This window comes from Choloepus didactylus, chromosome 12 (assembly GCF_015220235.1).
Source record: "Choloepus didactylus isolate mChoDid1 chromosome 12, mChoDid1.pri, whole genome shotgun sequence".
In the NCBI taxonomy this organism is placed as follows: domain Eukaryota; kingdom Metazoa; phylum Chordata; class Mammalia; order Pilosa; family Megalonychidae; genus Choloepus; species Choloepus didactylus.
The window spans coordinates 4,328,294-4,353,037 of record NC_051318.1 but is presented as its reverse complement, the minus strand read 5'-3'; the positions used below and the strand labels follow the sequence as shown (position 1 = coordinate 4,353,037).

At 47.9% G+C, this 24,744-nt stretch overlaps 1 protein-coding gene across 7 annotated transcripts in view; it reads right to left on the bottom strand.

Annotated features, from left to right (window-relative positions):
• Positions 1 to 2,299: 2,299 nt before the first annotated feature.
• Positions 2,300 to 24,744, bottom strand: part of DCLK1 (doublecortin like kinase 1) — a 321,432-nt gene continuing 298,987 nt past the window's right edge. For 5 of the 7 annotated variants that reach the window (XM_037800056.1, XM_037800057.1, XM_037800055.1 and 2 more), the window contains 2 exons: positions 21,961 to 22,074; positions 2,300 to 5,452 (listed from right to left, as the gene is read on the bottom strand). In XM_037800056.1, the coding sequence (XP_037655984.1) occupies positions 5,288 to 5,452; positions 21,961 to 22,074 (279 nt within the window). In that variant the 3' untranslated portion in view covers positions 2,300 to 5,287. Of the gene's footprint in view, positions 5,453 to 17,031; positions 17,106 to 21,960; positions 22,075 to 24,744 lie in introns of all 7 variants that reach the window. The other 2 variants (XM_037800058.1, XM_037800061.1) reach the window with 1 other exon arrangement.

The window sequence follows — 24,744 nt, the reverse complement described above, 5'->3', positions numbered from 1 at the left end:
AGTGACATCAAAAAAGCTCAATTGATAAATGAACATAATATATCACAGATGATTTCATTCCACATCAACCTACACTTATTAGCATAAACTGAGGGATTAGGAAAAAATCGGGTCTCATTCCAGCTTTAATCATGGATACAAATCATTTGAAAGTTACTTCATTAGGATTCAGAAAATCAATGATTAACCTATGCCATCTGATCCACGCAGCAAGTGATAAGCTCAATATTTTCAAAGGAAACAGTTTTTTTTCCTTGCACCAAATGGAAACCTTTCAGAAACTTGATTAAATGCACCAAGTTCCTAGCCCTCCTTTTTAGTATGCATGAGCAAAATACTAGTTAATTTCACACTCAACTAATCCTTTAATAATTTTCTTTCAGCCAGAATGAAAAAGGCTATTATTAATTTCCTAATAAAATTTAAAAAAATAGTTATCGTGCATATGGCCCTAACCTTGGACCAGTTTCAATTTCTTTTTAGTGCTTCTGAGAACACACCAAAGATTAATGTCAATGGCAGGTGAGAAGTTGTCTCAAGGGAACTATTCAAGGTCTTTTTCTTACCACAGTTGATCAGGCAGGAATGAATTGACATTACAGTTATCTTTATCATCACTTTTAAAAGTCTACTTTCTTTTAAAACTTACAGTGAAGTCCTTTAGAACTATTACTTACTTTAAATTAATAAAGCCTATCACAGACAAAAATATACAATTTTATAATTAAAGCAATAATTAAGGGTCTCTATTTAATTGACCAAAAAAAAATGTTGAGGAAATTTACAGGGATTGTTTAATTTTAGAGATTGCGCTTCCTTTAGGGAAAAAGAATGAAACGAGATCTCACTCGTCTCCACGGGCTGGCTATTACAAAACCCCATGATAAAAACACCTGCCAGCTAGAAGCTCGCTGAAAAATGATCAGGACCATTTAGATGCTGAAGCCCGACACACAATCAAGAACGAAACTTTATGTTCCCAAGCAGGGGCTCTCCGAGCCTCGGCACTGAACTTCCCGTCGCTCACCAGTTTAGGCCCCTCAGTGTTACTGGACGGTGGTTGCGTATTTGGGATGATTACAAAATAAAAGACTGGCTTCAAAACACCTCCTCCTCACGTATAAATTACAGACGAGAAATTAAGGCTTCCTTCTGACAGTCCTAGGGAGCCCATTTGTTACTGTTTTGTGTCTATGCACCATTGATCCAGTTTTCAGCGCATATCTGCAGTTACCAAACGTGTAGTGTTTTCTCAAGTTTTGTTTATTTAATTTCAAACACAAAAAAGTTTAATGTGTTATTTTGAGCTCTTGTCATTTCTGCACTGACACGTGTTCATCGTGGAAGTGCTCTGAGTCGCTATTTTCCCCAACAGACTTAAAGGACTTCATGGAATCTGATGATTAAGGAAGGAAATCCGATTCTCCCAGAGAAGCACGTATCTGATGCTCTATCACTGCAGTGAAGTAAGGCTCTGTTTGAGAGCATTTCCCTGAAATTCCTGGTGAAAATGTCAGACAATGTGTGGGAAAGGCTGATCTTCGAATCGACCGACGTCAAGTTTTTTTTAACTCTTTGGACAAAAATTTCACAAAGCAGTTTAAGAAAATCATGATTTACAAGTTAAAGAAAAGATGGTAGCTACAATACATGCCAGGTGACTCATGATTTTTTTTGTTAAAACTCACATCCAAATGAATAACACGTTAAAACGACCATCTTTGATCTGGGTGCTTTTCCAAAATTCTGAAATCACAAGGAGGGGGACCCTCCAGATATTTTTGTCATTGTTCTTTTCCAAGGAGATCTGGGCAGACAGAAGGACACGAACCCTCACCCTTTGGTGGGAACCCATATAGCAAACTTCAGCCTGGGGCACATTTTTATGGTCAAATTGAAAACCTTTGAAAACAGAAGTTTATCATAGAAATGCTGACAGATCTTTACCCAGAGACGGGCTAGCGGGCAACACAATCATATCAAGAAAGCTCTCCCTCTGCACATTTGAACCTCCACGTGCGGCTACACCTTCTAATGGGCGCCGTGGCCAGGAAACAACCGTGATTTAATGGGCTTGGAGCCCTGGTCATCCGGTAGCTCTGAGACCCTCTAAGCCAATTTTTCTTTTTCCTTCTTTCCTTTATTTTCTTTAACTGAACTACACCCCAAAGGGTAATGGATTGCAATTTCAGCCCTCGTTCCTGGGTATACTGCTTTCTTTCAACAATATCTGAAGGCCGGCTGACCACGTGGGTGCTGGGCAGGCTGCACGGAGGCTCACTGAACACAAGACAACAAGTGTTTTCAGTAGTTTATTCACATTTTTTTCTTGCTTATTTTAATATGCACCACTGTAAATTTATGAGTGCTACTGTAAAAACATTGTCAATAACTGAAATCTTACTTTTCCTTCTAACAATTGGGAGCATATCACATATTCATTGATTATGAAGAAAATGATTTCTGCTACAAATGGTGAGAAAGAAATGTGTTCATTAATACAGACAGTTCTCGTCTACGGAGATGATTTACACGATGCAAGTAATGAAGGAGTTTCTCCTTAACTAGTCTACTACCAAACTGAAAAGATGAATCTTAAAATTGCCTCGAAAATACCACACGGTTGGTCACGTGTCCTCATCACCAGATGCCGTCACAAGAGCTATATTAAACACGTGGGGGGCGGGAAATGGCAACATTGGTGGTGGGGATTAAACTGATAATTAGAGATACACCGCCGTAATGCTGTTTGTTCTATGATAAATCAAAAATAAGATCAATTTGGTTATAGAAATTCCTTACAGAACACCACCACTTAATTATTTCAATTCGAACAAGCCGAAGAATGTCGTGGAAAGGAGGAAGCACTGGCTGAAAGCAAAGCAGCCTGGGTCCCCCGGCGGCGTCAGTGTGCTTTGTGCTTGTCCCTCAGTCCTCCGAGCACGTCTCTGAGATTCGCAGTCGTGGCAGCGCAGGGCTGGCCTCGCTCCATCTGGCTACTCAGCATCTCTCCGTGTCTCGCCACAGTCCATGTTTACTCAGCGTCCATCACCCGGACTCTACAGCCTTGCGTGGGGCTCCCTGCTGCAGCCACGGCTGCACATGGCGCCGAGGTCCCTGCAGGCTGAGCCATGGTCTGCGGGTCTCCACACTGGAAACCACAGCCTACACTGAACGCCCACAGGAAAGCAGAATTCATGGGCACAGCGATGGAGAGAAAGAAAGGGAAAGGGCCGTCTCCGTGGCAGGTTCGGCTCTGTGTGGTTCTTCTATCCACCCAAGAAGGGCCGAGGCCACGCTGAGAGCTGCCCCTTAGCTGCAGACAGGTTCCGCCTCCTCGTGCTAGAGAAAGCCGGAATCTCTGACAGGTCCAAGGCCCGTCACTAATGTGGAACGTAGACTCCACCATCCTCAAATCCTTCCTGGGTTCTGCCCCCTCAGCTCCACTCTGCCCCCCAAAACCCAACTGCTTCATGCACCATCATTCCTGGGCACTCAAAGGGGAAAAATCCCTCAAAAAAGAGTGGCCGGCTTCACAGGCCAGGAGATAACCCCAAATGTCAAAGAGCAGAGAATTTGGTAGGTTGCGCTGCAAAAGGAGTCACAGATTGTGACTCAAAGATCTATATTAATACATATTATGGTTTATGGGTAGAAGAGTAAAAAACAGCAATTGAAGACTGTGTACTTGATAACGAGGAACTGACTATAGAGAGGTCATATGCAAATTTCAAGACTTTCAGATATTAAAGCACATTTTAAAAACTCCTGGAGAGGGCAGAATTCAGAACAGGGCAGATAAGTACACTCTGCCACCCCGAGGCCGGAGCTGTCTCCCAAACCCCAGGGCTGAGGCATACCGTGGGCACCCAGCCTCCGAGACCCCCGGCTGCCCGCCTCTAGGAACTCTGCCATCACGTGCGTCAGTAAATGAAACGGGACGCAGGCCCCCATCTGAGTGTGACACATCCCACAAGACCCCGGAGACTCAGGGCTCTGGACACTCGATAACGGGAGTGAAGAGGCGGGTCTCAGGGCTGGGCCCAAAGAGGGAAAAACAAGCCCCTCTCCGGGTATAAAAGGGCCGTTGCCGGGAGAGGGAGGGCTTCCGGGGCAGGTGGCTTCTGGGTCCCCATCCTGCTCTCCCTGGGACACCACACGCAGGTAACCCGAAGGTGCACGCTGAGTCATATGAGCAGAGGCTGATTTCCTTAAAACCCGTCTCCAGGGCTCTCTGGATGAGCCTCCCCCTTGCCTTCTCCCGGGCCACCTTGCAAAGCACTGGCTCTTGCTGCCCGTGCCCAGCCCTCTCCCGGGCACTCGTGTGCTGACGGCCCCTCAAGGCTGCACTGCACACAACAGCAGGTGAGGCAAAGAACAGGGCCTTATTTCCTCTTTCTGTCCGAAATTCCAGCCCCCTAGAGCACCTGGCAATTTATTGCTCTTTTCCACCGGTTGTTTCCCAGAGACAAACCTCCCCCTCACCAAGCCCGGGGGTCTGGGCTAGTGCTGGCAGCAGCTGATGTGGAGGCAGCATTTCTGGGGCATGGACAGCACAGCTTCACGTGGACACGATTCAGGGGTGAGGGGAGTACCTATTTCCAGGGTCAGGCTGTTTGCGACAAACCCAATTGCCTGCACTCTGGGGCCAAGGACTCGCCGCAGCTGACAGCCAAACCCCTAATGAAAAACAAATTCCCTTTCTTAATAGGATGCAGAAGAAAGAAGGATGCTGAGGCCGAAGTTATAAACCTGCCGTTTTCTAAACCCATGTAAAGCGACGAGTGAGATACAAGCTGGAGGCTGACCCCGGGGTGGTGGTGGGTGGGGGTATCCCAGCACCTAATGACACCCTTTGATCTGCAGCAAAATCAAGAAACACGTGCATATACACCCAGAGGCCTGCAGACCTCCCCAGCGAGGGCTCTCAGGAAAATTCTATGTACTCAGAGGGTTAATGTGTGCTGTGTTACATACTGCAGATCCCAGCCTGACCGATGAAGACATTTGTTGCTTCTATCTTTAAAAACAAAAACAAAAACAGAAAAAACCCTGCAAATTAGGCTTAACCCTTTGAGGACCCTATTAGCAGCAAGTTGCCATCTTCACAAACAACACGGGGCATCATTTGGCAAAGGGGGCTCGCTACAAAGACAACGGAAAACACACGTCCTGTTCTGCTTGAGCACTGCGGGCCAGACAGAGCGGACGAAACTGTTTTACATCAATCTGGAAAAATCTCAGAGTCTCAAAGGGCTAAGCTGGGGCTTCGAGGCAGAGGGTCTTCTTAAAAGGGCGAGTTGGGGGAGCGCACAGTCTCGGAGGAGCTGGGGGAGTAGTCTTCGGACTCCGAGGTGGCTTCTGGGGGTGCCGGCTGGGTCTTGATGCGGCCCCTCACATTCTGGTTGCGTCTTCGTCGGAAAACCTGCCTCTCCTTATCAAGAGCGGTGGTCTGGCGGGGGCATAAAATGAGAAAGAGGACAATTAGGCCAGGGGACGCGACAAGCCACATGTTTCCGGGGCTCCCGGGGACCTGACATGGACCAGCTGGGAGCTCCCTGGGGGACTGGGCACGCGTCCCGGCTCGGACTCTCCCAGCACCCCTAGGCCCCCCGCCCGGCCCTGCATCTCCAGGCCGGGGTCCCTGGCCACCCACTTCCACGCGGGGGACCCCGCCTCAGCACAGCTCAGGGCGGCTGTGTGGTAACGATGGAAGGTGATGAAGTCACGCAGGGAGACAGAGTCACGCGCTGCACCTGTTATTTTAGTGCCTCATTCCAGACGGCCTTGTTACCTGCCGACGAGGGAGGATGGCTGGGTCCTTGGGAAGGATCAGTTTGGTTTTAACGAGACTAATGTTGGAAATGGAGCACTGCTCGGAGTGAAATGAATGGAAGCCTGCCCTTGGAGTTCACTCCACAACTTCATTTTCATCGTAGTAGGTGGCAACTGCCGGAGCTGGGGTTTAGTTTCATCGGTCCTGGGACTCCCCGTTTGTGCCTCAGTTTCCCTGGAAACCTCAGAGGGTCTCCAGGATGGGACATGGGCCGCAGCTCCGGAAATCATGATGACATCAGAACTGAGGATGGCACCACTGCACCCCAGATCTGATGGAGTCATTACAGAGAAACTACACATTCACTGGAGGTCGTTACAGAGAAACCTCATACAGAGAACAGACAGCAGGCCCGGAGGCTGGAGAAAAAGAGGGAACGCATATAAAAGTCCAAGGCGCCTGTGTCTGAAAGTCCCTCTAAAAGGATGTAGCCTGGAGGAGATTCTGCTTTTAAGAGATTATTTTTCCTCTATGGGGAAATATACGCCACCATTTTTCTCCCTTGAAAATCTACTATTAACTTCTTCAAAGAACAGAGATAAATTTATAGCCAGCCTGGCTCTGAGAACAAAGTGAAAACTAAGCCCCTTATTCAATCGCAGGACCACATTAGAGCAATCTTAGATCTAAAATAGGGCAATCAAAGTTCCAAAATGAAGTAATAAAGAGGGAAAGAGGCAGCGGGTAGAGGTAGGACAGCCAATAACTTCCTCGGGCTCTACTCTGAAAACTGTCCCCACGCTCACCAAGTGTCACCAACCAGTGGGGTATATGGGTTTTAATTATATCTTCTTGGGTTACCAGATTCTTAATCCAATGATTCAAGAAGTGTTTTGTTGAAACACCCGCCTTTGATTCTTTTACTTGTTAATTTTAAGGACCCTCATGTATATTTTTTGGTCTTATACCTACTGAGTTTATGATATTTTCAGCATCATAAAACCAAATTCCTAACTTTATTTAAAACATTTGTAAAGTCACAACATGTGGTATTTTGCTTTCAAAGCAAAGTGAAAATGTTCTCTCTGTGTAGAGTCAAAAGTCTGTAAAAAACAGACATCTATTTAGTCTGACTTACATAAAAACCATTCTGTAGTTAATCCAAGAGTAATATAAACTCTTCTTTCGGTTGTAAAAAATATTTCTATTTCTACCTTCTTGGGAAAGGAAAAAGTTCCTGGCATTGGACCGAGTTCTGCCCTGTGGACAGCGGTGGTCAGGTCTGGGGGGGACGCAGCCGGGGCTTGTGGTCAGCAATTTTGCAACCTGTTCCATCAGCAGCTCTGTGTGTCTGCCTCAGTTCTCTCATCTGTTAAATAAGGAGCTGGAATAATCCTTTTCCGCCTTCAAGAGTTGTTGTAGGTAAAAATGGACGTGCAAATGCTGTCAGAATGGCTAACACTCCCAGAAATGAACGGTTTTTTTTTTTTTTCTCTCTTTACAGAGTGATGTAAGATACAGTTTCAAAATGAAGTAACTGCAGTTCAGAGGTAAGTCGTGCAAACCAAGGCCACTGCTCTGCAAACACGTCCCCCACGGCCGGTCAGCCGGCTTCTAGCAGCCGTGCCGAGGCTCATCCTCGGACAGCCCCATTCCTTGCTTGCACCCGCATTTCTCCAGATCCCAGGCCGGAACTCACCAGCAACCTCACAGCCCTCACGCCTGGAGACAGGACATGGTCCTGCCCACATGTTGTGGGATAAGGGTTTGAGGGCTGTGTCTGTCGGACTTACAGACTAGGAGAGCAGAAGGGGACTTCAGGAGGCACAATGTCCTATGCTGTGTCATTACAGGCAGGGAAACTGAGGCACCAGCACGTGGAGACTCTGCTAACCCAAGACAGAGCCCAGTTCTTCTCATGTACACGACCAAGCACGTTCTTCCCATTGGCTCCAGAATCTACCGAAACAGAGTAAAACGGAGTCCTTGCTCTCTGGGAGCCTCTGGTCGCTCACTCCGTCTCCCTTCCCAGCTGGAGTGGGCTGGTGGGAAGACACTGACCATGGAGGCCAAAAGCCCAGGGCTTGCACGGTGACGAGCAGAGAAACTTCCTCTCTCGGTGACGCCAGGCCAGGGTCCACCTTGTGGACAAACCCATTCTGAATTATGGGGCCTGCTAACTCCAAGGGAGGCCTGGGCCCCTGAGCAGATGAGGATCTCTCCTCCGAGGGCCTTGCAGGCTCCCACCCACTTGCCTCTAAGATGTTCCGGAAGGCGTCCCTGTTCTCAAGCCTCCCTTCCTCAGCACCCCCTGCTCCCGGCTCCAGGGACCACAGTTCATTTGGGGAGCGTCTTCCTTCTCCGTGCTCCCACAATAATCGAGCACTGCTAGACTGTACAACCCGCCACACGGAGGGCCGAGATCACACCTTAGACGTGTGCTCCATCTCCTCTACCGTGCACAGCACACAGGCATGCAACACGCTCTGCGGCTTTTGCAATGTGGGAAAGGACCACGGCGGTAACGTTATTTCTCTCTTTGCCGACCTTTCTTTACAGTGTCCCTGCATTTACAATGTACGGGCAAACAACACTTCCAGTGGCTGCTTCCTGCTATTTCTCAAAGCGATTCCCTGACATCAGCAGACCCGCTGTCCCCCTTTGGTGGGCCCTGGCTGATGTTATTGCATAGCATCTGTCTACCTGCTTAGGGGTGACCACACCTCAGTATCCTTTTGGGCATCTCCCCATCATCACACCTGTGGTCCCACTGGAAGGGACTCCACGCCTCTCTCCGGGTGTGCGTGGGGGTCTCGTCACCCAGGACCAAGCCTGGGCGTGTGGTGTGGCCCTGACCCCACAACTGGTCAGGATGGGCCCCCGACCCAGTCAGCGGGACATGAGGAGCCTGTCACTGGGGCCTCATTAATTGTGAGGCCGAACCCAGACAGGAGGATTCAGCTGGCACCGCATCCCATCACCTGGAACCCACGGAGCCCAAGACTACAGCGGACACGGGGAAGGCGGAGCTGAGTGGCAGAGGGAAACCAAGTCCTGGCTGGGGTGCTGAGCACCCAGCACCGAAGCCACACGCAACAGGGCCTCTTCAGACAACACGGGGTAAATTCCATTCTGTTTAAGCCAGGCTGGTTTGGGTTTTCTTTGTTTGTCATCAAAACCACCTCTGCTGACCTGTCTCTGAATGCCCGTCTCCTTCTCACCTCTATGGCTTGGCTCAGGTGCCCCCCAACCCGAATTCACCTCTCTGCCCCTCTGCCCACTCAGATTTATTTATTCTCTAAGGCCTGATCAGATTGCTTCCCCCACATCACACCTTTACTTTCTAAATTCCGCAGGCATGTATTGTCGTGATCAGATTTTTGACACTCAATTGCACACTGGCTTCTTAATTATCTTTTGTATGCCTATTTCCCAAATATCATGTGAACTCCTCTACAGAACTTAAAACTTCTTTGCCTTTCCAGAATGCCTAGCAGACTGTGGCAACGTATTAGGTACACAACAAATTTCTTAATGAATACAGAATTAAATTTTAGATGGTTATGTATTTCACTTTCTGAACATCAGAAAAACAGAACCCAAAGGAATACTATAAATAACACAAAAGAGTAATAAGGATTAAGTATTAGGCATCAATATTTAAGAACACAATTTATGTTCCAGATATCAAATTCTTATGTCAGGTAAAATTAAGATTTTCTTATATTGATGCATTTATCCATTCAACAACATTTATTGTGACCTAATTTCTTGTCACAATAAGCAATGTCATATATGGTATCTTTAGAATTTCAATTGAATCTACAAAATTAACTTGCCATTAAAATATTTGCAGTTCACCTTTTGCAATCGAATTCTGTAGCCCTTCTAAATTGTTCGGGACCCAGACGAAGTCAGTAAAGAAATAAGGCTACAAGTTATTATTACACACCTTTTAAAAGGTATTGTTACAAAAATATATAGTCAAATTGGCCATGCCCTCCCTGCCCCACCCCCAAAAAAGATTAAAAACAGTCTGTCCCCTGAACTATTGCATCACAAATTTAAATTCTGGAACCTTTCAAATTTCTCTGAAAGGCAGCTTTACTCTTTATTGATCCCCAAATACCCAGAGGTCAAACCCAAACCAACAGATTCTCTCCCCCCTGACTTCCTGTAAAGTAAGGTGGTTTTCCCGAGGTACAGGCTCAAAGCTCCTCTAACCAACCCCTAACAGATTTATTCTTTCATTAGTTATTTTGTTCATGGTTTGTTGCTTTGTTGGAACCAACACGTTGGGACTTGCAGTAGAATTCCCAAGTTCCCTCAGGAAGTCACTACCTCATTAGAAGCCTGTAAGAGCATCAGAAGTTAACGTTACCACATTTCAATGCTAACCACACAGGTTCCTGCCTGCAGGAAGTCTCTCCAGACTCTGGAGGTGGCCAGTGGTAACCAGAAATGAGGCTCTAGCCGAGTTATTTAAAATATACACCCAATAATAACTGCTATACCATGTCCTGGGGGAGAGCTAAACGATAGTAGACAGGAGAGCCTAGTAAACAGAACAAACAGCTGGTAAAATGTTACTAAAAAACAGACGACCATAAACTTGTCTCACACAGAAACTACATACCTACCTCGAACTGTAAGTTCTTGGTTATCACAAAGTGCACAGCCCTTAGGAGCCACCAGATCAAGTCTGAAAACTCGAGAGCTGGTAGAAATCACACCAGTTATCTTAGCAACTCAGGTGGCTACACACAGGTTAGTTCGAAATCTTAAGGAAAGGAATCCCCATCATGCCTTGGAGCCTGACATGTAACACCAGGCATCCAGAAATGTGCCCGACACCAGGGACCTGTTCTAACAGTAGATACACTCCAGCGGATTTGGCCAGTGCCCTCTTCTAGTACAATGAAATGTAATGCTTGGATATTTTAAAGTCTTCTTTCTGACACTAAATTTGGAAGTCAGCGTAAATGAATACGGCATCTCCAGCCAGTATATCTATACAACGTTTAAGGAAAAAATAAAGCATGAGGGAGGAGGGTCAGGAGTGACTTGAGAAGCTGAATCGAAGGGTCAGCTTTGTCTCTGCAACGCCTGCCTTGTGTGGGAACTTCAGCTGAATCCCCTCAGAAGCAGCTTTCAGAAGGCAGGAGAACCAGCGTGTTCTTGTCGCTCAGCTAATTGTGTTTCCTTTGACATGTTTCCTGACCACGCCGAGCCCCAACTGCTTGCCCACCTGGGGAAACTTTCACCTATTCAATTCCACAAACGTGCTTTCATATCACCCTCAATCCACTGCAACGGGTTATGGTTTTCTTTTAGCTAACAATAGGCCACGCGGTCCACGGACAGAAGTACTTCCTTCTGCAATCTCCACAGCATTTGCAAGCGATGCACCTCATTTTAGTTGTGAGTCAATGTTTTCTGTCATGTCAGTAATTATTGGATTTAAGTAACCGCATTTTTCAGAGGCAAACGTTGACTGCTTTCCCCTTTTTGCTTTCCTTAATTTATTGCCAGCCATCACAAATAGTCTTCATTTCATTAATAAAAGAACATTGTTGTGCATTTTGCCTTTTAGCCCATCCATTATTCATACGGCCTGGGAGACTGAACTGGGGTGCAGCTGCTGGGCATTCCTCCCAGGAAGCTTTGCTCCCCCGCCTTCTAGCGGCTGGGTTACGATTTGCTTGCCATTTTGGAAATGTTTTGCTTGCCAGCAAAATTAAAATGACATATTGATGGAAACATCCGCCCTCCTCATTTTATCTGGCTTGCTGTCAGGCATATAACAGTTCTGTTTTATTTTGCTTCAATACTCTTTTGGGGTCTTTCCGGGAAACCCAGAGTCTCTGGATCCATGACCTGGTATTCCCCTAAAGTAAAGATGGCCCTTAAAATGGCAAAAGAAGGTCTTTGGGGAATGAAGCTGCTTTCTGGGCGTTGCCTCTCATAACTGCCCTTCTCCGTCTCCCTGCGCAGAGCTGGCCTCACACTTCGCCACCACTTCTTAAACCTTGGCTTGTCAAGCCCACGTGGTTCTTAACAGAATCCCAAATTGGCCTCGCTCTGCCATGGGTTTCTAATGACCCACACTCCCCCATCAGAGGCTCAGAATTACAGCCATTTGCTGGAAGCTGATGGGGCTTATCTGCCTGGGGCTGAGCTGAGCTGCCATTTTGCATTTACTTCATCATTTTAGTAAGCTCAAGAACAACCACGGGCATAGTTTGCCTTAAGAAATCTATAAAAAATTTAGAACTCATCAAGCAGATAAAGTTAGGAGGGAACTCCTTTCATTACAAAGTCACTTTCAGCTTTGCCCAAAGAGTTCGTTCTGGGTTGCCATAATTGGGGTGCAATCCTAGGACATTTCATATGTGATTTGACTTCCCAAACTTTAATGAACCCCAAACTCATAACACATCTAGCCTGAGAATCAAGGTTCCTCTAGATGAATGATCCCTTCTTTGGAAGTTCATTCATATATTCATCGACTCGATAAATATTTACTGAGAGCCTACGATGTCCCAGGCACAGTGGGGAGGCAGCTCGTGACAGTCCTGAGCTGTGGCCCTTCTGGAATTTGTATTCTTACAGGTGGTGCCTTTGAGTTAAGATGCACTGTCCCCATGGAACGGGGGTTGGAAAACTTTTTCTGTAAAGGGCCAGACAGTGACAATTTTAGTTCCCCGGCACATACTATAGTTCTCCGGCACAACTACTCTAACCTGCCACCGTAGGGCAAAAGCTGCCACAGCCAGTGTGTACACGAATGGGCACACCTGGGTTCCAATAAGGCCACCGTCTGCCAACCCCTGCCCTGAGGCTAACATTTTAAACTTACACTTCATTAGGATTTTGGGCTATAGCTATTTTAAGTGAAATTTAAAGCCACGAACACTCATGAAAAATTTCCAAACTACTCAGCAGTCTGCACTAATTGGAGCATCAAAAATTTGTGATTCCACTTTAATGACAAACGCTTAGATCTGGAGAGAGATCAGTTTGTCTTGGGGAAACGGGCCTCACGCACGGAGTGGATGATGTTCTCCTGGAAGTGAGGGAAACATAAAGTGATCTTTTCAAGCCCCCTCTTTGGGCTGGACTCGGTGGATGATGTCACGCAGGCAGCTCGTTTCATCGTCACCACAGATGTGGAAGGCAGCTAACTCTCCTCTCATTTCTATAGATGAGGAAACCAAAAATCGGAGATAGAACATGACTTGCTCAAGGTCATGCTGCAGAAGGCAGTGCAGGCTGGATCCAAACCAGGTCTTCCCGACTCCAAATACACATTCCTTCAGCAAGTTCATCCGCTTTCATCAAGTTCATTTTATCTCAATTTTCAAGAGTTTCTTGTTTCAAAAAGTGTCGTGTGGTTGACACATATCAGCAAGCTGATTTCAGCATACTGACATTGTCACTCCTGAATAGAATAAGTGTGCCAATACTCATATTAAGTTCTTTACGATGTGCTCTTTCCCACACATTTGCTCCTGATAGGGACCTACCCGTGAAAATCAATGGGAACATTTGGAATCAAATGATGCAAGAGACACAGAAAACAGCATAGACGGTGCCTTTAAATCAAAAAGGGGGCAAGATAAATTAGACACTGCATAATTTTCAATCAATGCTGCATCATCCAGAATCTCAGGAAAATGTACAAAATCTTGTCTCCGTGATACGTGCACCCAACGAGCAGGACTTGGACTGCCACGGCCACTTTCTCATTTCTAATAAGTCAATTAAATTTAAAAGGCAGGTGTGTGTGGTTGGAATGCTCCCTCGAGGGAACTCTAAAAACAATATGAGACAAACAGCGAGCAGCCCGACTTGTAAGTGGTCCTGCAGATAACTCACTAGGCCTGTGTTCCTGCAACACCTGTTTGAGGTCCTAAGTTGCAAGAGCAAGGCCTTCTTATCCTTCGGGCCTCTTGGCCTCTTAACTCGCGCTTCTGCCTCCAGGAACGGCTCCCAAACCAAACCTCACTCCGTTCCTGAGACTTTTCTGGGTGGTTTTGAAGCAACTCTACTCCTTTTCTAAGGGTTGAAGTCGCAGGAGAGGGTGTGGGCCCACCCCTCGCTGGGACAAGCATGCGGTGACACCAGCAGGGCACGCTGTCAGCGGAGGGCTGCGTGCAGGACACAACCCGCAGGGCCTGGCCTCGGCCTGGGGCCCCCCAGAGCCGCCGGAGACCCTCCTCCTGGCTTTCTCCAGGCGGCTCCTTCCAGCCTGCGCTGGGTCAGACGCATTTCACGCGCCCCCTTTCTTTGCACACGTGAGCACGGCAGCATTCATCGTGGCAATGTGCCTCGTTACTCGTCGTTCCAGATGCCCAGTGCACGCTGTTGCCAGTTACGCCTGGGACCGCTACCAGCCCCTCGTCCTACTCACCTCCGCGTGCTCCCTTTCTGTGCACGTTACCATGTGTCTTAGTCTGACACTGGTTTTGTTTGACTGGGTGGCCCCTTCCTGGCTTCTCCGCGTGTCACTAGCCGCAGCGCCGGCCATGGTGACGGCTGCACTTGGGAAATGCACATGTGTGGGATGGCATCCGCCTCGGAGAAGGACGCGTTTCCGGAGTAGAAAGATGAATCGGGTTGTAAACGTGTCCACTGGCGCGGGAGCGTGGCCATGGGGGGCTCAGTCTCGGGCCGGTGCCCCTGCGCCCTGGGCAAGGGGGGAGAAGTCCTCCTGGATACAGGGAGGGCTGCAAAGACGATGCTGCTCCGGGCTCCGTCGGGGGGCAGGAGCATGCAGGAGAGGACAAGCGAGACGAGCCCGCCCTCGGTCCCCAGGAGCTGGCTCTCCATGGGCTGCCTTTAGGGCCACGGCCACACAGGCCGGAAAACGTGATACCCGGGGGCGGATGCACCCGATGACTGCTCGTGCGCCAAGGCTGCTGCCACCGCGGCCAGACACCCGTGCCCGCTTCCAAGCAGATACCAGGCAAGCGTGTGCCATCAGCGAGAAGCGCGTGTGGCGCCGGGGCTAAACGGCATCATAAAACTTGCTAATGAAGCCTGTGTGCTGTGCTTCCCCCATTTTGCCTTGCAGACGGGGGGCATCGTTCAGCGGGCCATTAGTTATGAACACTGTTGTTACTGCCCCAGCTGGAAAACAGAGTGGGCTACGCGTGGAAGAAGCAAGTTGACCTCCCACCTGCTCCCGCCCATTACTCAGGGACGTGTCACTCTGCCTGCCGATGGGACCATCACTGGGGTTCAGTCGAATGGGGACGTGTCACTCTGCCTGCCGATGGGACCGTCACCGGGGTTCAGTTGAATGGCCTTTTCACACTTGGCTACGTTCACTGACTATCGTGTCTGCTCTTGTTCCCACAGATTTAATATTTTAATTTTCTAGAGGTTTATCTTTTGGTGAAATTAGATGGACTTACAGATGTGATTTTTCATATACATGTATGCCTGACTGCAATCAGATGTACTTGATGTCTATTTTTAATTGTATATCAGCATTACTCATATGTTCTGTTAATATGCCTGAGGTTAGGAGACATACAATTAAAAAAAGGAGGGAGCCTGGTGAGATTCAATTTATATAAAGTACCAAATCGGGCAAAGCTAATCAATGCAGATACAAGCCGGTCGGAGTCTACCCTCGGGCCCCCGCGATGGGGGGCCCCACGGAGGGCCCTGGGGTGCCAGACGCTCTGTGCTGCTGTGGGTGCTTCTTGGCAGGGGTGTGTTCAGTTTGTGAAAATTCACGGGGACGTGCGCTTACGACACGTGCACGTTCTGACGTATACGAACGTATATTATCCTTTGGTAAAAGTAAGAGATGAATGGATCATTTTCCACCTAACAAGGCAAAATGAAGAATCTGCACAAAGGCAAATCAGGATTAATTCGCAACCCCACCTCCCCACCCAAAAGAAAAGAATTCAAAATAAAACAAGATTCTTTCTACATCAACAAAGCTAATTTACGCAGGAAAAGTAAAAGGTTGATGTGCAACTTCTACATGCATGTTAGTCTAGAAGCCACAAATAACCTAGGTAGAGCTGACTTCAATACTTTCTTGAAGCCTGGGCGTTTCCTCACGTTAAGCAGATTTGGAAACGACCGTGATCTCGGTGTATTTGGATTGTCAGCTGAGGCGTGGCCTTTCGTGCTTGCCCATGCCCCTCATGTAGGGCGTCTACTTATAGACGAAAAGGCAGGGGTCTTTTTGTCATCGTTTTGTTTTGCAAAACTGCAGCGGTCTAATTCACGGCCCACTCTCTTACTGCAGAGATGCTCCATCATTTGGGGGAAATAAACGCCCAAAGCAATGGCATTACGCTTAGCTGACACTAAGATGTGGAGCTTTACCTGGAGATCATTTCAGAAACATGGAGATGGAGAGAAAAGGTTCCCTAGAGGTTTTCAGAGTTCATTCTCAAAGCCTTAAAAACCACCCCGCTTGTGCGCAACTTAAAGAGACACAAACAGTGCCCCGGAAGGAAATGCCAGGGCAGGTGATTGGAATTGAAAACGAATGGATATAATTCTGAACCCAGTTAAAAGAAAAATCAATATTTCCCATAGTCCCTTTTGCTTGAGGACATAAGTCAACTAAACAATCTGACAGTTACAAAATATTGAAATACCAGTTCATGCAATAGCTACTACATAGAGGGATTTCAGGGGGAGAAAGGTAACAATAAAACAAAAACAAAACAAAACGGAACGAAAAGGTGGAGATTTGAAAACACAAGCTCACCAACACACACAATGCATTCTACAGCTCATTGCGCTTGGAGGAGCTTCTACGACTGACGTGTAAATGCATTGTTTCATCCACCTAATAAGGTCAAGGCCGGGCTCGATGACTTTAAAATGACAGTATATACTTCTGTGGAACAATACGCCGAGGCACTGCGGTTCTCCATTTGTTACGGGACAGAAGAACACAGGAGATCGGCGTTTTAATCAGCAACATCAGGGAGCTGCTTTGTCATTTACGGTAAATATACTGTCCTTTTAACCGTAAGGAAAACTGATACTGAGCATGTGCGATGGAAAGAAAGCTGGCAAATGTCAGTGTGAACAATGGGTGAAAAAAAGGAATGAGGGGGTGTGGATCTCAATCAAGATTAAAATGAAACCGATAAAGCAGCATATGGACTGGGTAACAAATCAAAAGCATGTTTATCCACTGAAGGAGCTGGTTAATGGAGACCGCCAGCACGTTGCCATGGAAACACTGACTGCAGGGCTGCACCGACTCGTACCTTATCCAATACATGCCCGGCGGTTGGCAGTAGTCCAAAGACCCTGATCTCCTGATGGTAAACCCGTGGTCCAGCTGAGCAGAGAGAAATGGGGCAACTCAGTGGCTCGGCATCGCGCTCGAGTACAGACTCCAGACCGAGCCCTTTGACGGTATCTATAAACATGTACGTGGCGATGGCGAGGGAGCCATTTCGTCAGGGCAACTAGCTGACATCCTAAATACGCACATTAGAAGTAAAACGGCAAGAAAGACACTACTCCTGAATATCTTGGAGGCCAATTTGCTAGAGGAGATCTCGTTTGTCAGACAAGTTTTGACTGCACGTTTAATAAGCTCCTCTCCGTTTCAAACACCACAGAATGGAGAAGGCTTTGCAGTTAAATCGAGTACCAAAATCAGCTTTAGCCACCTAAGAGAAAGCAAATTGAACCCCCAAAATCTTACCCTTAAAGGCTTAAATGTTGGGATTTCATAATTATGAAAAGGATCAGCTTTTGAAACCCCACAAACCACAGCAATTTGGAACTCTTTCTTTCATAGTTAATCTTCAAAAGCAGAGCTACTTTTAAAGGTGAACCTTAATTACATTTCTGCACTAAAAAGATATCTTATAAAACAGTAAATTTTCTCGATGGAAACATGGAAAATAAAATAAAAATAAAACCAGATGCATTTTTCACTGCACATGTAGAGTTAAGTGCTTCTGATGCACACAAGGCACAAGGAAGAGAAGGCAGGACGGGTTCTCAGAGTTGTTCATTCTGGAACGAGACATCAGCCTTTAGCTACCTGGGAATAAAAGATTCCGCCCCAAATCCTGAAACACGATGATCACGCCAGCTGCCCCGCCCGCCCTGGGCTGCTCTTGGAGGGAGGCAGCCTGCACACCTTTTCTCTGGAGAGCAGCTCAGGAGTGCTTTCTAGTGTGGCGCTGGGGCAATGCTGAGGGCAGTTGCTGCTCTGAAATTCACAAAGGCGGTTCAAAAACATGCCAGGGCAGCCAGCTGAGTTTAGACTAAAAACTGCTTGGAGGATTTGGAGTGCTGATCATAAACGAGGCTGCCCCAGAGCTCATGGAACAGCAATGTGAGATTTTAATTTAAAAAAAAAAAGGCACATTTCTTTTCTTTTCTTTTTCAATTTAGAAATAAAAAATGGAAGCAGGCTCGCTGCTGGGAAGACAGGGCGGGCGTGGGGGGCACCGGGTGCGTCCCGGGGAGGGCAGCTGGTAACTAGCTCTCTATTGCCATCTACAGGCCAAGTGCAGAATCGCCGCCTACGGGAACGGCCAGGCTTCAGAAAGAAGCTTCCAGTATCACGATGATTTGCACGCTGATTAGTATGGATTTGCTCGATTAGCCAGACACGCTCTATTTGCATGAGCAAAATGCACAAGCAGAACTTTAAAGCATTCGGAGAACTACCGGTTTAAATAATAAACAGCATTACAAGGAGAAAAATAAATTGGAACCGACATCTTAGTCATCGGTTCTTCATCAAGCCGAGGTAATCTAATACTGTCCCCCTCTGCTCCCCCAGCTCTCAGAACGTCCACCGTCAAAACGTCATCCCTAATTTCATTTTATGTCCATAAATTGCATTTTAATAACCTTTTGTTTCCCTCTCTGGTCTGTGTTTGTGTCTTTTTAATTCCCCATCTCCTGGGAAAGGTGGTGGAGGACGGTGGGGTCCTGGCAGCACGGCCAGGAGGGCAGCAGGGGGTTTCCCTGCAGGCACCTGGCCTGACCCAAACACCAGGACACCTTTTCTCCTTCCGGACAGGCCGCGCGTCCTCTTCCAGACAGCCCGAGGTCGTTACCTCCCGGCCAACGGCAGGGCCTGTCGCAACCTTAATATGAAGTTATCATTTGCTCTTAATAATGTGGGGCTGGAATGCAGAGAAGACAAGAATGACAAGGTGAACAAAAGCACGAGGTTCGGAACCACGGGCACGTGTTTGACCATGTCACGTCGTTCACTTCCGTGCAGACTGCGTGTTTGTAACAGCATGCTCTGTCTCTCCTGTGTCACTCTGAGGAGGAAGGCCTTACAAGCAGCATTCATTTACAGCAAGTAGTTAGGTTTCTAACTAAGAAAGGAGAAGGAACAGTCAAATGAAAGATTAATATTTGATTTCCTGAAAAATGAACTGACTAGCACTACATTCTAAATAGCATTTTAAAAAAAATTTTAAAGATTATATGTATTTATAATTTCCAAAAAAAAATCAGTTCTATTAGAGAGGCAGTTCAAAATAAAATACATTATTTTATAGCCTCTGGGGCAAGCACACATGCCCAAGGAAAAAAATTCTTTCTGAATGAACTTTATGCTGAAATCAGTTTTTTCCTAATCTATCAAACAGAAGTCATCGCGGTACTGTATTACTAACAGGACGTTTTATCATGTGGGTGAATAAATAATTATATTGCATTTTTAGATTGTCAACTGGTCTTTATAAAATCCATTTATAAAGGATATTCCTTCTCTACCTACCACTTACATTCTGCCTCATAGCTGCACATCGTTCCTGTTCATTGGCATTTTAGTTTTATTGGGAATATTATTTAACGCCAGGACGTCTTCTTCATGGGATAGTCCTCTGAGACTCAGTCCTTGTGCTTTAAGAACGGAAGAGTCATTATGGAGAATAAATCGAAGTATGCAATGCTATTCTGGAAGTTAGGAACACAATTGGGCCAAACTCGCCAATTTGCAATTGCTAGTTCCACCCTGTGCCCTGGGGATCTCCCCCAGCTCCTGACGGAGGAGGGTGTGGACTCTTCAAGGGAAGGTGTGGTGTGGACGCGTGTGTGACACACGCTTCAGGACAGGCCTGCTTCTCTTGAAATGGCTCCTGAAATTTATAGCTATATTGTCGCTATATATGGTGTTAGTTAACATTTGCATTGTGCTTTAGAGTTGACAAGGCACTCTTTAAGATAGGTTTATCCAAAACATATTGAGCTTATGCCAATTATTTTGAGTCTGAGTTAGTTGATAGCTATTTTTTAAAACTTTGTAGTGGATAAAGAAGATTAAATAAGCATGCAAGTAATGAATACATCAGCCTTACACAGCCCACTTTACAATCTACAAGTATATTCCCAATGTGTGCAGTTTTCATGAAAAACATGTTCGTGATAAACTAAAAAAGTGCTACTAAATTGCATACAAAATGGTCTGATCATTTTCCTAAATGGAAAAATATCCAGTGGACCTTTAAATACCAACTGCAGTGTTTTGAGATGCACTTAGGTTTCCGGATGTTTCTAGGCTTGGTTAGAATAGGCTTTCCCTCAAACCCGTGCTGCTGTCAACCGGAAAAGTGCACTGAGGTCCCTGCCCTGAGTCATGACAAAACTCTAAGCATACTGTGAGCAAATCATTGTGCAACCAAGGCGAACATCACCAAAGACTAAATAAAATAAAGGCCCAGGTGGAAAAAAACGTCCTCTCTGGCAGCCGTCCCCCCCCCAGTAGCAGAAAGCAGTCCTCGTCACGGGCAAGCGTGCTGGCAGTCCATTCCAAAAGAACATGGAACAGAACGTTTTGGAGCAGACATTTTGAATGAACGATGAAAACAGAGCAGAGAATGTCGTGTTTAGTTGAGAATAGTCAGCATAGGATTATCTTTCAAAAGTTACTGACTGAATATCCGCTAATAAAGAACACTGACAATCTATGAAAGAAGTGAGGACAACTTACTTCTACATTAAACTTTCTTGGAAAGAACTAAAGAGAGAGCGTAAGGAGGACAAATTGCAAAATGTCAGCACTACTGAGGAGCAGCTCAAAGAGCATGCATTTTAGTTAGCATGCCAGCTCACTCCTGAGGTGATTTATCATTAGCCTTTCCCTGTTGGAACACAGCGCACTCGTTAATCGAAAGGGATGGCTTGAGGAACGAGAAGTGCAAACAGCACAGACAGTGTATGTGTTCGTCCCATCTGCAAATGATGGAAGCTCAGATCAAATACCGGGAATGGCTATGGTAAATATGTCACTTATGTATCTTCAGTTTTTTCTGGAGCTCTACTATAACTACAAGCAAGAAAAGAAGAGGAAAACAAAAACACCCATAGAAGTAGGTAAACATTCAGTGGTGCTCACGACAGTGAAGTACTGTTTAATGACAGATACTTCATAAAATTCTGTATTACAGCGTCTAAGTTCCGTGTTCAGAAAAGAAAAAAAAACCACCTCAAGTGATTTTCACATTGAATATGCTGTGAAAATGTACATACTCTGAAAAAGGAGGAAATTATTAAAAACCCAAGTATCTGGGACCTGCATATATTTCTTCTCTGATGTGACACTGGACGTGTCCAATCCACTCTTTGCCCAGTGCTGCCATCGAACTGCGTGTGGCGTAGGACTGCACGTGGAGGACAGAACAACAGACATCCCTGTGCAGCCGTATCCGCAAGATGCCAAGTGCTAGATCATGGCCAACGACAAGGGCAGAACTTTCTAAGTTGCGAGACGCCGTGACTCTCCCTCTCACTGCGGTCCTACTGGGTGCACCCTGCTCTACTCTGGCTCCGCCGGGCCCAGTAAAGACCCACTGAGCTACGGTCTTCTGCTGCAGTGCTGCCGCCAGGCCCCCTCCACCGGGTCCAGATAAAGGACACTGTGGACTCTTTCCTCAGCGCCACTAAGTTTGCACTGGCAGCGCCCGGTGTGGGGGAGCCTCTCTGCTTTCAGACAGAATTATGTGCCCGGGGAGACACCCTGGAGGCGTCAGATAACAATGTGACGCCGGGAAAGAACCTGCAAACACACATCGTGGCCAACAGCCCCACACCCGAGGGCGCCCAGCGGACGAGCTGTCTAAAGAAATGACCCGCTCTGCCGTCTCTGGGGACAATCTCCCGAGGGACACCTGCTTTTACAAAAGTTACAGGCGGATATTTAAGATGCTTACTGCTATGACAGAGACTCCAGCTGCGGTGCTGTTCGGCTTGGGGCCCGTGTTGAAATGCTTCTTGATCTTTCCAGCTACTGACAGCTGATGTTCATTTTCTGGGAGGCCATCATCCTGGAGGAAAAAAAAAAAAAAAGAAATAAAGAAAGAAGAAAAAGAAAAAGAAATGAGATAAATGTAAAAAGAGCCCCGAATCTTCTAGCAACAGGCAGTAACCTTGGAATTCAAAGGATGTCAGGAATGAACCAACCACTGTCGTCTCATTTACCATCAGGGCTCCAAGGTTGCATTCGTTCTCACATCTGCTCTAAAATAAATTTTCTCTGCTATCAGACCCTCAGAGGTTTGTCTTTAATAAAAGTTTTTGCAGGGACTGAGCTTGTGCCTCGACTTACCAGGCCTGGGCCAGGGGACTTGATATCACCCCCTGGGGAGGGTAGTAGGTACGGGCGTGAGTGCCCTCTGCAGCCCCCCCGAGCCTGAGGAGCGAGGTCAAGGCAGCTCCCTTTTCCTCACCCAAAATGCCACTGGCAGGGGAGGCTTGCCGGAGGAAACCGCCTTTCTCCCAACTGCCCTTTCCCCACTTCCTTATCTTACCCACATACTCCCTTGTGCCAAGGCCACTTCTGCCACCGCCAGTGCGCATGCACCGTGGCCAAAACAACCCCCGCCCGCTGCAATGGCTCCTGCGTCCTCTCAGAACCAATCCTAGCCCCTCTCCCTTCATTATTGCCATTTTAGGCTACTTCACCTCCTTTCCAGCCCTGCCCCTCTTACCAGCCTATATAACCTGTAATCACCCCTGAATAAATCTTTTTGGCGCATACTCCTACTGGATGAAGAGTGTTTTTTGTCCTTATCGCCGCCCTCTACACCTTGCACGCCTCTCGCCGAGGACCTTGGCCACGTCCTCCGCCTCGCCCTCGCCTCCGGGAAAGAGCCCCCGCCGCCGGTACCCTTTAAGCAGCCCCGAGAGCTGAGGGCTCGGCTACCGGCCGCCACTCCCCCTAGAAGCAGTAACCCCGACCGCAACTGGTGCCCCGTGTGAGGAACGTCTCCACACGACAGTTTGGCAGGTCACCCGCTCGCCCGGACGCCTCTCCAGCTTCCCATTTCCTCGCCTGCAAGGTAAGGGCCGCCTCTCCCTCGCCGCTTCCGGAGCCGTGGGAGGTTCCTTGCTCCGAAGCCGCTCCTCCCTTCCCCCACGCTCTCTTCATCCAGTAGGAACTCCTCCCTTCCCCCACGCTCTCTTCGTCCTCTTGTATGCGCACTTCTATGACCCCCGTTCCTCCTAATGCTCTCCCTCTTCCCCTCCATTACTTTGCTGTAGTTCTTTGTATCTTTATTTCCTCATTTGGTGCCGTGTGCCTCTTTGCAACCGCCCCCCCTGACTGCTCTCGTTGCCAAAGGGCACTGCTTTCTGCTCTCGCCGTCTCCTTCGACCTTGCAGCCACAGTTTATCTCATTCTCTCTGCTCAGTAAACTACTCCTCCTTCTCCTCCCCGCCAGCCGGGCCGGCCCGGCTCGGGAGCAACTCCCCCTCCTCTCCCCTCAGCTATGGGTAATCGTATATCTACATGTCAGGCACCTCAAGTTCGTGCTCTAGCGGGTCTCCTAGACACGCATCGCTGTAAAGTGTCTGTCCGGCAGCTGCAGATATACTGGGATCTCCTGCTGCCCTTTAAGCCATGGCTCACCACTTGCCATCTTTGGGACCCTGTTACTTATGATCGCCTTATTGATCGGGTCACCAACGCCATGGAACATGAGAGCAAGCGCTTCCCTCCCGGCTTGCTCCCCACCCTGATAACCATCCGCTCCTGCCTTCAAGGCTCCCTCCCCCCTGATCGGGGCCCCGTTAAATCCAAGGAGGCCCTATCAACCCAGCCAACAGACTCAGATAGCGATACTAATTCAAATCATGACTCGGACACGGAGTCCTTAGTCGAGCAGATTAACAACGCGCTCGAGGTGACTCCCAAAAAGCAAAATAACACTGCGCCACGCCAAGATGGCGAACTTCCTCCTTCTTCTTCCATCGAGGGGAGGAAATGCTCCGGCGATGACATCAGCCCTAAGCTGGGCCGGAAACCGCATACGCTTTACCCCGCCCTTCCACAGGGCGGAGCTAGTCCACCATCTTGTGTCTTAGCCACGCCCACCGCGCCGCCATCTTGCGACGCTTGGGGCCTCCCACTCCCGCCTCTCCCTTCGGCGAGCTCCCCCTCGGAGCCGCTACCGGCAGCTGCCGCCGTTCCTTCCACCCTGCCGACTAACAACCCCTGGCTGCCTTCTGCACCTCAAGGCAACCCTTGGGGCAACGCTCCCCCTACCCCCACTCCCGCGCCAAGTCCTCTGCAAGCGTGTCCTCCTTTCTCTCGTGCCTTTCGCTGTTTTCCTCTTAACCTTGCCCCCACCCCACAGAGGCCGCATGACTGGTATCCCATTGACTTAGATACTATCAAGCAGCTTCGCAAGGCCGTCAGGGAGGACGGGTTAGGTAGCCCATATGCTTCCCAAATACTACAGGATCTCGCCATGAACTATTGCATCCCCCAAGACTGGGCCTCGCTTGCCCGTTCAATTTTTAACCCCGGTCAGTTTGTTGACTGGCGTGCTCACTTCCAGGCAGAAGCAGCTAAGCAAAGTGAGCAAGATGCAGCTATTGGAGTCTATCATCCCCCCGAAGCCTATTTGGGCACTGGAGCGTTTCTAAATGCGTCTGCTTATCTTAATGTCCCTGCCACCTTCTGGACTATCCTCAGAGGCATCGCCTTGCGCGCG